The sequence below is a fragment of the Amphibalanus amphitrite genome, unplaced genomic scaffold (genome assembly GCF_019059575.1).
Source record: "Amphibalanus amphitrite isolate SeventyFive unplaced genomic scaffold, NRLGWU_Aamphi_draft 000190F_arrow, whole genome shotgun sequence".
Classification (NCBI taxonomy): domain Eukaryota; kingdom Metazoa; phylum Arthropoda; class Thecostraca; order Balanomorpha; family Balanidae; genus Amphibalanus; species Amphibalanus amphitrite.
Window position 1 is genome coordinate 716307 of NW_024881685.1, and position 13837 is coordinate 730143.

General features: G+C 45.7%; 1 protein-coding gene and 1 long non-coding RNA gene across 2 annotated transcripts; one reads left to right on the top strand and one right to left on the bottom strand.

Annotated features, from left to right (window-relative positions):
• The first annotated feature begins 1567 nt into the window (after nucleotides 1-1567).
• On the top strand, nucleotides 1568-9882 carry LOC122384455. Its single transcript, XR_006257046.1, has 2 exons — nucleotides 1568-2090; nucleotides 8111-9882. It is a non-coding gene; the product is annotated as an uncharacterized LOC122384455 (long non-coding RNA).
• A 1729-nt stretch (nucleotides 9883-11611) lies between these two features.
• LOC122384440 (zinc finger MYM-type protein 1-like) lies at nucleotides 11612-13278 on the bottom strand. Its single transcript, XM_043371823.1, has 3 exons — nucleotides 12516-13278; nucleotides 11864-12035; nucleotides 11612-11654 (listed from the first exon to the last, which is right to left on the bottom strand). Exons 1-3 carry the CDS (start codon nucleotides 13276-13278, stop codon nucleotides 11612-11614), a joined length of 978 nt encoding a protein of 325 aa, XP_043227758.1.
• Between the last annotated feature and the right edge of the window lie 559 nt (nucleotides 13279-13837).

Consider the following 13837-nt stretch of genomic DNA (forward strand, 5'->3'; position numbering starts at 1 on the left):
TTATACGTAATTTTACTTTGTCTATCAAATGGCAATCTCAGTTTTTTGAAAATTTTGGATTTTGGCCTAAATTTTTTTCTTCAAAAAACTGACTTTTTTGGAAAAATCATTATAAAATCCAAAATTTTGAGTCTATCAATAAAACCGGAATATATGTCAGAGACGTGGTATATGTGCACCTACATACCAAATTTTAGAAGAATCGGTTCAAAAATGTGGGAGTTATTCAAAATTTTATGACGTCACGACACACAATTTTTTTTTGAAAAATGATTGTTTTGGAAGTTCTAGACCTCGTACGGAAACAAAAATAGCACCATTCGATTCGCCGTGAAAAACTGCATCAGATAGACACCTTTTTAGGCCTTAACAACCAACTTCAAAATTTGACCTCACTTGACCTGACCTTGACCTGACCTCGACCTGAAATTCATCCAGAGGTGGTCCATATCACTTATTGAGTGCGCCTATTGAATTCTATGAGTAAAATGACCCGTAAAACATGTGTCGCACATGCCCTTTTCTATATTTTGTTTTTTGGTGACCTGACCTGACCTGACCTGACCTTGACCTTGACCTCTGAATGATATTGTATGCAACGAATATTGTCTTGGTAGCCTAAGAACACGTTTTGGGCGATCAGTCTCAGTCCATGACTCCATTCTTCGGCAACTACGGTGCAAGGCCGATACTGTAGAAACTTGCAATTTGTACCCTTGACCTGACCTTGACCTTGACCTCAAACTTTAAATTAAGTACATGTTTTTAGTAGTTCGTGATGAGAGCTTTCGATTGGCGTTTGAATTTTCCAAATCGGACCATTAGTTCGGGAGATAACAGGGGGGTAAAATTTACCCCCCCCCCCAGCCCCGCGCGTTCGGCTGGAGACCCCAGCCCCGCGCGGGTTAACCCGCGCCCCGCTGGGCTATTCAGTCATACGCGCCCTGCTGGGAGGGGGGGGAAGGGGGGCAGATTCTGCCTCCCTGTCTAACTTCCGAACCGATGGTCGTAGAAAGACGGGGAAAACGAAAACGGCAATCGAAGGCTCTCAACAAGGCGGGTCTTAAGAGCTATTTTTTGCCTTAAGTAGGTCAGAGGTCAGGTCAAGGTCAGGTCAAGGGTACAAAATGCAAGTTTCTACAGTATCGACCTTGCACCGTAGTTGCCGAAGAATGGACTGAGACTGATTGCCCAACACGCGTTCTTAGGCTACCAAGACAATAGGTATTCCTTGCATACAATACCACGCAAAGGTCAAGGTCAAGGTCAGGTCAGGTCACCAAAACGAAATATTGAAAAGGGTATGTGCGACACATGTTTTATGGGTCATTTTAGTCATAGAGAATTCAATAGGCACATTCAATAACTGATACGGACCACATCTAGATGAATTTTAGGTCGAGATCAGGTCAAGGTCACGTCAAGTAAGGTCAAATTTTGAAGTTGGTTGTTAAGACCTGAAAGGTGTCTATCTGATCAGTTTTTCATCGAATGGTGCCATTTTTGTTCCCGCACGAGGTCTAGAACTTTAAAAAAAGAAAAATCAAAACATTTGTGTGTCGTTGTAACGAAATTCGTTCCTACCCCGTCCTCCACCTCCCTCTGTACCTACTTACTGCCCAGCCCCCTCGCCCACTTACAATATCCTTATATGGTCCTCACTCCTCACCTGCGACGCCTGTCCTCGCCCGCTTCTGATTGGTGCTATGATATGACGTACATCTATATGTATGACGTGTGTGTATGACGTTTGAATGTAGCGGCCGACGCCGAACGCCGAGCAGGAGCTGTGAAGGGGATTCGAAAGCCAACCGCCGTAGCGGCCTGACGTATCGTTATTCAAAGTCTCGGCCGACTGTTTATTACTTTTGGATTCTGTCGTCAAATTTGCAATACATACTTGAAGAAAAGAAAAACCGTGTTGGTTATACGGCTGAAACAAGAGGTCCCCAAACAGACTATCACAGAAGAAGAAATTGTTTATTTACTTATTACATTTGTTACAAATGGTGCCGTGACCCGGATCTAAATAAAAAAACTCAAGAATTGAAATTGGTTCCGCAAGAAATTGCTCTACAAGTCTACGAACAGTAAGCTGTCACTCTTTCCTATCTTTTCCCTGAACGTCTTCGCCCACATTTTCGCTTTCGATTGCTCAACTGTTATTGTGCCTGTGTACATTTGTGTGATTTTTGCATTGTGTGACTGTTATCTCCGCATTTTCGTGTGTCAACTGAACTGTTTATTTGTCAACGCTCCATAAACACCACTTGTTTGTATTCGCTGATTGATTTATACTTACCAGAGTTTTCAAAATGTCCGAGGCAGTCATCACCAAAGCGCTCCAAAACTATTTGTCAGGAACTCCGTATTCAGGGTCTAACTCAGCACATCCGAACATTCTCCGGAGAGGGTTCCGCCAAATTCGCCCAATGGTTAAACGACATGGATCAGATATCTATTACCTGCGATTCAGAGCGTATGTGTGTTTTGGCGACCATCACTTTAAACGGATCCGCTGGTGCGTACGCTTCACGCATGCTAAAAGAAAACCCCCAAATCACGTGGTCGGAACTCCGACGCAAACTAAAGGAAAGGTATAGCGAAATGACTGATCCGTACCTGGCTTCGGAAAAATGCAGACGTCTAAAACAGAACCGTGGTGAGTCGGTACAAAATTTTGCTGAAAAGCTGCGGACAATGGCGTCGGAGGCATTCGAAAATCTCTCTGCCCCTGAGGCGCAACGCTTCCTAGTAGAAGTGTTCCAAAAAGGCGTGAGCGACGACAGCTTGGCGCGAAACTTGATCAGGAAAAGATTCACTAACCTCGACGACGCCCTCGCTTTCGCTGAAAGTGAGCAGCAGGCCGACAGGACTTTCCAAGTCTGCCGCCATCACTCCCCTCCTCAGTCCGACGTCGAACCCATGGACTGCAGCGGTATTCAGTCCGCTACAGACTCTGAACTTCGGACCACTATTCAGAATCTAACCTCCCAAGTGCAGCGAATGTCTCGCGACATCCAAAAACTGAAACCGCAAAAACGTGCTCAGACCGCCCCACCGCAGGTGCGTTTCAACGTACCTCCGACTACTCCCCCACCGACTTACTTCAACGTTCCCCCGACAGCTCCCCCGCAAGTCCGCTTTGATGTTCCACCCCCGCTGATGTCGTACTATGGCAACGTACAAACTCTCCCTCAAGCCCCTCAGACTCCCAGACCGAACTACCAGTGGACTGAAGATGGATCCCCCATCTGTATCGCTTGTGGCACACCTGGACATGTACGCCGTACGTGCCGACGCAACTCAACCCAGTCCTCCTCCCCAAAGTACCCAGGGAAACGCGAACGCGCGTCTCGAAAAATAGCGACCAGAAACGCGCCAAAGAAAGACGGTCCGAAACGGAAAGTTTCTACAAAGAAACCTGGACCGCAAGCAGCACAAATTAAAATTAAACCTGATACGCCGATGTGCTATGTATCTCTGAGCGACCAAAAAGCCTATTCGTTAGTAGATTCAGGAGCGGACATATCCCTTATTTCACGTGAAGCTTTTGACTAAAATCCAGTGCAGGAAAATCAAGGGTTTTTTCTACGAGGAACTGCGTTCCTATTCGTTCTATCTCTGGTCATAGACTCACAAACTTCGGAACGGCCGTACTACAAGTCAAAATTGCAGGATTTAATCAACCGTTCAAATTCCAAATCGTAGAAGGTCTGAAAAACGACTGTATCCTAGGCAACGACTTTCTCTCCTGCATTCGGTGTTCAATTAGATTTTGGACAAAAGACGATGAACCTCGACGGTAACGTCATCCCGCTGCGACCGCAACGTCTGACTTGCCAAACGACTACATCTTTGGTTCGAGTGCCTCACAAAGTTACAATTCCTGCTCAGTCGTATATAGAGATTCCTGCGTTAGTCAACCGTGTTCAATTGCTGGATCAAGATTGCATAGTACAACCTTTGAGCAATGCACCCGTTCTAGGAGAAGAACCTGGTTTGTGTTTGGTTGAAAGTGTAGGTCACGTAGACAAAAACAAGCGTATTACAGTCGTGATAGTGAACGCCACTGGTAGGGATTACGTTTTGCCTTCTCGATCAGTCATTGGCATTGCGGAAGTTTTAGAAGACCCGGAAGGATGCATACTTACAGCTAGTGAGGAAGGTGACCAGTGTAGTGAACCGTCAGATGACGTCCCCGAAAGTCAAAAAGCGCTATTGTCACATGTGTCCGAAGATCAACGTAAAAAGATACAAGACTTCTTGGCCCAAAATGAGGATTTGTTTGCAAAAAGTGATTTGGATTTAGGTTGTACTGATTTAGTGAAAGCAACAATTGAAACTGGTGATCATCCACCAATTAAACAGCGACCTTACCGATTGCCTTTCAGTCAGAGAAAACTTGTAGAAGAGCATATCCAGAAAATGTTGCAGGCTGGCATCATTTCCCCTAGTCGTAGTCCCTGGTCTAGTCCGATTGTGATTGTAGATAAGAAGGATGGACAAAAACGGTTTTGTGTTGATTTGCGTGCTTTGAACAAGATCGTTGTCAAAAATAGTTACCCTCTTCCGCGCATTAGACGACATTTTGGCTTCGCTTGAAGGTGCGAAATATTTCACTTCTTTAGATCTCCGCAGTGGGTACTGGCAGATAGCCATGGATCCCGAGTCAAAGGCCAAAACGGCATTCACTTGTTTCATGGGTCAATACGAGTTTGAAAAGTTATGTTTTGGGTATGTCAATGCACCCAGTCTATTTTCAGAGCTCATGAATAAAGTACTGTGGGGCATTCAACACAAATTTACTATTGCGTATTTGGATGATATTTTGATCTATTCAAAAACCTTTGAGGAACATTTAGAACATATAGATGCAGTCTTTTCACGTTTGAGAGACGCTGGCTTGAAATTAAGATGTCAAAATGTGAGTTTTTGAAACAAGAAGTAAAATACCTAGGCCATGTAGTTACTCCATCTGGTATCAAACCGGATCCCGAGAAAATAAGTGCAATACAAAATCTCCGTCCTCCGACAAACGTCAAAGGCGTCAGATCATTCCTTGGTATGTGTGGATTCTACAGGCGATTCGTCCCAAATTTTGCAAGGATAGCCAAACCATTGACAGAGCTAACAAAGAAAAATCGTCGTTTTTATTGGGATGATGCATGTCAGTCTTCGTTTGAAACTCTTCGTTCAGCTTTAACAGTTGCACCAATTTTGGCATATCCGAACGTGGATAAGCCGTACAAGTTATATACTGACGCGTCACAAAACGCCATAGGTGCTGCGCTAGTCCAAGAGACTGAATTGGGTGAAAGAGTCATCCAATATTTGTCGCATCAGCTCAACGAAACCCAGCAACGCTGGCCTACTATCGAGCGAGAAGCTTATGCGATTGTATATAGTGTACAAAAGTTCCGTCCCTATTTACTCGGTTGTAAAGTTACGATTATGACGGACCACCAGCCCCTCAAGCACCTGTTCACCAGTGAAATGAAGAATGCTAGGATTCAACGTTGGGCGATTATATTAGATGAGTATGGATGTGATATACAGTATATTAGTGGACGTCAGAATGTAGTTGCAGACGCATTGTCGCGACTGGACACCTCAGGAGAGGATTGTCACACGGATATCCCAGGAAATGGATTAATGACTAGTGAGTCATTACCGTGCCATGTCGACGAATGCGTAGCCGCATTCGGTGTAAATAATGAATCTTCGTGCAGTGTGAATGTGATTGATTCTGATAGAGCGCCGGACATTCAAGTAGAGACTGAAGTGAAAAGAAGTGAGTTACCTGAGGCTCCTCCCAAGGAAAAATTCAAAGAGTTTTTGCAAGGACATCCCGACCTTGGTTTACTTCAGAGAGAGGATCCCGAGATCCAACAATTGATCAAAGTATTACAGGACCCAAATCATTCGAACCATGCTGTAGTGTCTCGTTATTATATTTTGGAAGACGGTCTACTATATCGAGTTTCTGATCCGTCCAAATACCCCTCATTTCCAGGTTTGCAGTTAGTTATTCCCAAGCCCCTACAGAAACTGATCATCGAAGAAATTCATTCAGGCTATTTCGGCGGACACTTAGGTATAGATAAAACGTACGACAAGATCCGTTCACGTTATTTTTGGTCCGGTCTATATCGAGACGTTGTTCAGTATTTAAAAACATGTGTCGCCTGCAATATGCGCAAACTCAGACGCGAGCGACCCCCTCTGCAAGATATGCCAATCCCCAAGTTTCCTTTCGAGCAGATCGCAGTAGATACGTCCGGTCCGTACCCTGAAAGTTTCCAAGGAAACCGGTACATTATTACTGTCATCGATTTATTTTCTGGATGGCCAGAGTCGTTCGCTACCTCATCAAAAAGTGCAGAAACGGTTGCCCAAATTTTATTAGAACATATCATCCCTCGCCATGCTTGTCCTAGGATTATGATTTCAGACAATGGTACAGAGTTTTGTAACGCCGTCATAGACCAAATTACAACTTTTAGCAACATTAAACATATCCGAACTTCCGTTTACCACCCACAATCGAACGGCAAATGCGAAAGATATAATAGAATTCAGAACGACATGTTAGCAAAGTTAGTGAGTAAATCTCAACGTGACTGGGACACAAAGCTTCCTTCAATCTTGTCTGCTTATCGCACCGCGAAAAACGAGACTACCAAGTATTCCCCTTTCTTCCTTCTTTACGGTCGTGACCCTGTTCTCCCACTCGATAGCATTTTATCTCCAAAATATCGTTACCAAGGTGAAGATTACGTACCTACCATGCTCGAAAACATGCATTCTGCCTACAGTCATGTGCGTCACAACCTAGTACAAAGTCACGAGAGAAACAAATTTTATTATGATCGTACCGCCAAACCAACGAAAATCAAAGTCGGTGATATGGTTTATTTCAGAAACCCTACGGAGGCGACTCAAAATGCTTCCAAACTGTCGTGCCATTGGAAACCTTTTTACCGCGTTATCAAAGCCATCAACGACGTAACCTTTGTCATTAAGAACCAGCTGTCGGGCGATGTCAAAGTAGTGAACGTTCATAATTTGAGATTCGCTGATCCAGATACCCTTTGGGAAAACGTGACAGAAGAACCACATCATATCAACAGCAAGTACGAAAGTAAACAGAAGTCGTTTATCCCAGTTCCACTTCGTGTGCAGCCTCCACGTCAATCAAAGTTCTCATTCGCTGATACAGAAATGCATAATACTGAAACAGTCACAGATCGGTCTATTCGTGATTCAACCCCCAGTTCGATATCAACCCCTGTTGAAACTTACGCTCCAGCGAAACCGTCGCCGAGTGAACAAAATTACCCACCTTTACCTGAAGATTCTGATTCCGATGCAGATCTTGACGTGCCGTTATCCGAAATGCGAAAACGATGGAGAGAAGAAAAATTGAAAGACAATAGTTCTGACGACGAGAATATTCCTTTGTCCCAATTAGCAAAGCGCCTGAGAACGGAAAAGTTATCTGATCCATTCGAAATTGAACCTACCCCTATGAAAAGACCACTCACCCGTACAGAATCAGAGTCGAACGACATGGATGCAGAAGCGCGTAGTCCTCCTTCAAAATTACAATGTGCCGACCAAGACCACGAATCGGATTCAGACGAATTGGACGCCGATGGTGTACATATTGAAAAGGAGCAAATGTGTACTAACCCACGTGTGAAAGAAGCCCTGTTAGTTAAGATGCTGAAAACACATGAGAAGTTGATGACCGACATGTTCAAACAATTAGAAAAAATGTAAAAAGGTTCCCCGGCCCCCTGAGTTATTACAGGTCGGATGACAGCCGAATGTCTACAGTATTTTGTGGAACCCAGCTAGTACGATGAAGGCTGAACGGCTGTATGGTGTTATAGTGTTTATATAGAATATGGATCCCGGTTTGTATGCCGAAGACAACGTAATCGCGGTACCACGTTGTATTGTGTTTAATGATATACCGACTCTGGCTAGTATGCCACAGCCATTTATGTGTTGTTCATTTTACGTTCGGTCAGTGAACCGTTCAATTGTTCGTGTACTAACCTCATGTTTGCGAAATGTTGATAGTTGTTTGTGTGTGTTCCAGAGATGTGGGCAAGACCGTTCTTCCTGACATTCCTGTTCTATCTGACATCTCCGACAACGGCCAACGTTCTCTTCCTGCCCCGAGGCCATCTCTACGCTTCATACGACCACTGGACTCTTCACATCCCCATCGAAACCAGGACATCATGGACGTTTGTATTGAAGCTGGAGCATCATGTGAAGCTCTTTAAAAGTAAAGTCAGTAGTATATTTGCAGAGCACCGCCAACAATTGCGAAGTGACCAGGCAATTCAGCTTTTTGCTAAGTTTAACCAGAGCGTAAAAGTTATTGACATTGTAATAGATACTTGGTCAAATGCGGTACTTGTTGATTTTTCGGAAACTAATGTTTCACTCCCCGAAGCCGTAAACTTCATTCCCCCACTTCAGGACAAAAGTGTCCATTTGTCTAACTTGAAGAAACATATTCAACAGATTCGAGTACGCAATGCTCAGCATAATAAAACTGTCGTTATCCCCGCCATCTCGGTCACAACGTGTATTGTGGTTGCGTTAGTGCTATTAACTGTTCTATACGTCCGATGTCATGTGTTTAAACCCATTATGATCCGACCCCAGAAAGTATCCGCTCAAAATCCTGCCCCTGACAGTGTTATTGTTGAAGAAACGTCAAGTGTAGCTCCAAATATCAAGCCCCGGGAAAAACTCACGGACCCAAGTCCCTCGTGCTTAAAATGGTTAAAACCGTCTCCAACCCTCGCTTCTCAGAAATCCGCAGATGCCTGATGCAAATATTTTCCAGAGGAGTTCTTTCTCCGCAGCAGAGGTACCAGTAGCGGCGCTCCCACACTCGGTCGAGCCGCCGCCGGTGCTAGTCAGCGCCACTGAGATCGGGCCGCCCCGCATCGGACACCCCACGTCCGGGCGCCCCGATAAAACTACGATGACGCGTGGTCTGGTCAGCCGACACCGGACGGACGACCCACAACAATACGCGAGACGTGAGAACGTCAATGTGTCAATATCTGACACATCATCTGGCGACAGCGTGTCGACATCTGACACACGATCTGGTGTCAATGGACAATGGACGGACAAACACGTGTCAGACAGCAGCGTCAAAGGTGACCTAAACCCTCTGAACTCTCTGAACTCCCTGAACTGATGTGCCCGCAGCGGAATCTTACCAGTGATTGCGAAGCGAGAACCGAATTGATGAGCACGAGTGAGACAGTAGACTATGTTTCGTAAGCGGACAATGAAGAAGACTCTATAGACTTATAGCTACGAGGACTACAACGAAAAAGAACGGGAAATTGTGTGTTGAGGTGCTGTGTATATTGTTGTGTTAGATGTTGTTTGTGTTGTGTCGTGTGTTGTGTACGTTATATCATGCATCATATTAGGAGTATCCCAAGCCGAAAATTTTGGTCAAAATTTCAGCTTTAAGGACCTCGCGTTGTGTTGTAACGAAATTCGTTCCTACCCCGTCCTCCACCTCCCTCTGTACCTACTTACTGCCCAGCCCCCTCGCCCACTTACAATACCCTTATATGGTCCTCACTCCTCACCTGCGACGCCTGTCCTCGCCCGCTTCTGATTGGTGCTATGATATGACGTATGTATGACGTGTGTGTATGACGTTTGAATATAGCGGCCGACGCCGAACGCCGAGCAGTAGCTGTGAAAGGATCATTCGAAAGCCAACCGCCGTAGCGGCCTGACGTATCGTTATTCAAAGTCTCGGCCGACTGTTTATTACTTTTGGATTCTGTCGTCAAATTTGCAATACATACTTCAAGAAAAGAAAAACCGTGTTGGTTATACGGCTCGAACAAGAGGTCCCCAAACAGACTATCACAGAAGAAGAAATTGTTTATTTACTTATTACATTTGTTACACACTCATACATTTTTGCTTACCTAAATAATAGAGTAGTACTGCCGAAAATGGAACATTAAATGCATTTTCTATGCAAACGAAACTTTTAACCAGGTGACAACCAAAGTATAGCGTCTTACCATACCCGTAATATAAAACACCCCGTTTCGAAATGTCTTGAAAAAGCTCATTCACGCTCGAATGCAGCATCCCAGTGCTTTATGCATTATTTTGTTGAATGGTTGAAAGATAAAGTCTTTGTGAAATAGCATATGGCATAGTGCGTTATACAGGCTGTGAGTTTTGCACCGATGAACTTGTGACCATAGTTTGTACCTATGTATGTATGCATGACACCTCAATGTACCGGGTGGCCCAGAAAAAAACGTTCCGAACTTTGGAGGCCTATATATCAAATTCGAGTGCAAATAACGAGACACAATTTTCAGCAAGTTTGCGTCATTTCTTTGCGCATTGGTATGCTAAATTATAACACTATACCATCATTTTCAAGCTGGCAATCTTGAGTTGAATTAAGCAAGACGTTTTTGCTTTTTTTGCCGATGTCAAACGATAGTGATGATTGGGCTAGACGCTCCATGTTATAAAAAAGAATAGAAAAATAGAGCATGTGAATGAAACCAATACGTATGTTCTTATTTTAAATATTTGTGTCTCACTTATGTGCCAAATATTCAAATACTGAGCCAAAATGGTGCTCATGGATGTCATTCGTTTAAACACCAAATCATGATTCGTGGCACGGTGCATGGATTACTGCTGATTACCCTCCTTTCAGTAGATCAAACAGTAAATCGACCGGATAAGGAAAACAAACTAAAACAGACTAGTTCCTGTGCCAGAAGACCACATAACATTTTATGAAAAACAACATTGCCAGCAGATGACAAAAAAGAAAACTGGTTGAAAAGCTACCTTTTCCCAGGAATGTCAGCCAGGAAAGCATTTGAGCCACAAGATGGTTAGAAAACTGGAAACGACTTCCGATGCCACTGGCACAGAGCCATCGTGGTTGCCTGATGGAATGTGTCATCTTGAGACCCGAACCATCAATGAGACTAGCTGCCAGTAGCAGCCATGGCTCTAGGCCGTGGTGCCGAGGGGTGAAAGTGACCTGTTCACTCACATTTTTGAGTAAACATCGGAGCAAAAAAGTAATTTTTACATGGCATGCTTGAAACACGAACCGTTTAAAAAGTAATTTACCGAACACCATGAAAATCACACCATTTACTGAAAATGTGTGCCGCATTGACTATTCGAAGTTTCAATGTTGTATCTTTATCACTTTCTGAGAAATATTGATTCAAAGTTGGGAACGTTTTTTCTGGGCCACCCGGTATATACAATGACAATGACAATGTAACAAGTGTACAATGACGTAAGCTTTAAAACCTACCACGTGGAGGCTTGAGATCGTAAATAAATAAATATAAATAAACACCTAATAGTATATGGTCAAATAACTAGTCTAGCGGTGACACACTCCCCCTCGCCCGTATTGGTGTTTTTTTTTCAGCCGCGAACGTATAAGGGGAGGGGGGAGTCCAGCTCGTCTACTCTACTGTGATGGACGGCACACATCAGCGCCGCGTTCAGCCTCCCCTGGCTCATCGTTGAACGCAAGTATGTTTTTGTCCTACGCAGTGTTGAGAATGACCTCTCGGCAGTAGACGTTGTCACTGGCACGGTCAGATAAATGCGCATGAGCGTCATGACCTCGCTCATCATCTTGTCGGTGACCGCGCATCCAGCCTGTTTCGCCTTAACCAGCACCTCCTTGATCTGGTGCATGTTCCTCGCTGGGATCGACACCCCCTCATCTTCGAATAGGTCTGGCAGCAGCTTGAGCTGGTTCTCAAGCCTTTCCACATTGACATCAGCTCCATACAGCTCTCTCAAGGAGGCCGGAAGCTGTACGGGGGTCTCTTGCGGCGTGGCTGCTCTCTCCAAAACCCGCTCCAGCCGCTGCATCGTCTCCATTGCGGGCTGGTCGAAGCGGTCCTCCAGCTGGGTGTCCAGCATGTCCAGCACCTCATAAAACTGGCGCCTGTAGTAGACCTCTGGTGTGCAGTCCGTATCGATCTCACCGCCACCCAGCCTCGCTGGGACTTTGCGCTTTTTTGGGAGAGCCGGTGCTCCGATGCGATTCTTCGGATCGTTCTCTGAAGCTTCCAGTGCGCGTTTGTAGAGGTCTGCGAATGCCCCGTCTGAGCGCATGCTCTTGTAGCGCCTGCGAACTTGTGATACTGCCTGGGACGCCCCTTGGACTGTTGCTGTTGCAGCTTGGAGACCCCTAGACAGGTCCTCAGCGACTGAAAATACAGCCACAGCCAGATGAAGGCCGACAAGTGTTGAGAAGGCTTCCATCAATGCAAGCATGCCACTGGCGCTGTGCGAGTGCTCACCACTGGACGTCGCACTGATTCTCTCCAGCGTGTCCATGACTTCGGGGTAGTGGCGAAGACCGCTTTCCAGGGATGCCGGGCGACATGTCCACCGTGTGGGACACAGAGGGCGCAGTGATCCACCGCTTGACCCACTGGCCTTGACCAGCTCACGCAGCATTCCAGCTGCCTTGGGTGAGTTGCGCACGAAGATCGTGATTTGGTTGGTGATGTCCAGCGCGTTGCGGATGATCTTGCACTTGCGTGATGCTTCCTGTAGAGCCAAATTTGTGCAGTGGGCCAAGCAGTGCACATATAGCGCTGATGGACACTCCTTCTGCAGCCGCGTGGAGACCCCCTTGATCCGCCCTCGCATGTTGGCTGCTCCGTCGTACGCCTGTCCGCGACAGTTCTGCAGTGGGAGCTGCATGCGGATGAGTGCGTCCTTAATGTGGTTTGCCAGCGCCTCACCTGATGTATCTTCAGCCATTATGAATTCCACCGGGTCCTCGTGAATGTCGAGCTTGTCGTCCACCCAGCGAATAGACAAGCTAAACTGTTCGTTCATCAAGGTGTCGGTTGTCTCATCTGCCATGACTGCATACAACTTGACTGCCCTGATGTCTTGCAGGACATTGCGCAGCACGGTAGTTCCAATGCTCTTTATTATCTCGTTCTGAGCCACCGGAGACAAGTATTCATCCCATAGATGCAAGTCCGGCACGTCCTTTCGCCGTAACACGAGCAGCTGGTGGATATTGCCCTCCGTCTCAGTCCTCCTACGGATGGGAAGATTTTGCCGTAGCAGGTAGATCAGCGATTCAACTTCCTTGATGAGGCAGCGGCGGCGACGGACGTGTTCGGCATTCACCTGCTCCACCAGCAGGCTGCTGATTGGCTTGGATGCCTCGCTGAGCATCTTGCTGCATGCCTCCCGATGGGCTTCGGATTCTTCGTGTTTCTGCAGGTCGTGTTTGGCATCCTTGCAGTTGTTCCAGTGGCATCCTTCCAGTTGTCCGTTTCACACTTTGTCTCGTGGTGATATGTCTAAAACTTCAATGGTTATGACGCTTTAAAGATGATAATGTGCCTTGCCTAAGTCAATGATTGATGACGTGTATCTCGGAACCGTGACGTCATATCTTGACAAAAAATATGTCTCCTTTCTTTTCACATATAGATGAGTAGTTTCACAAAGTTTCGCAAAAATCGGAGAAGGTGAGGTTCAAAATGATCATTTTTTGTCCCACTTGACGTGGAATTACCGATAGGCTCATCCAATCAAGTTTCGATAAACCCGTTCATCATCATCTCCTGCGGTTTCGAACACGCCTGTTAGGTGGCTCCTGCTCATACTTTGTGGTGCGGTGGTGGTGCGTCGGGCCGCGCGCTCTGACTTCGGCCAAGAAAAATGCGTCAGCTGATCATTGTCATTTCTGCCACTTTCGTGTGGTGAGATGGAGTCATAACTTAAGAGA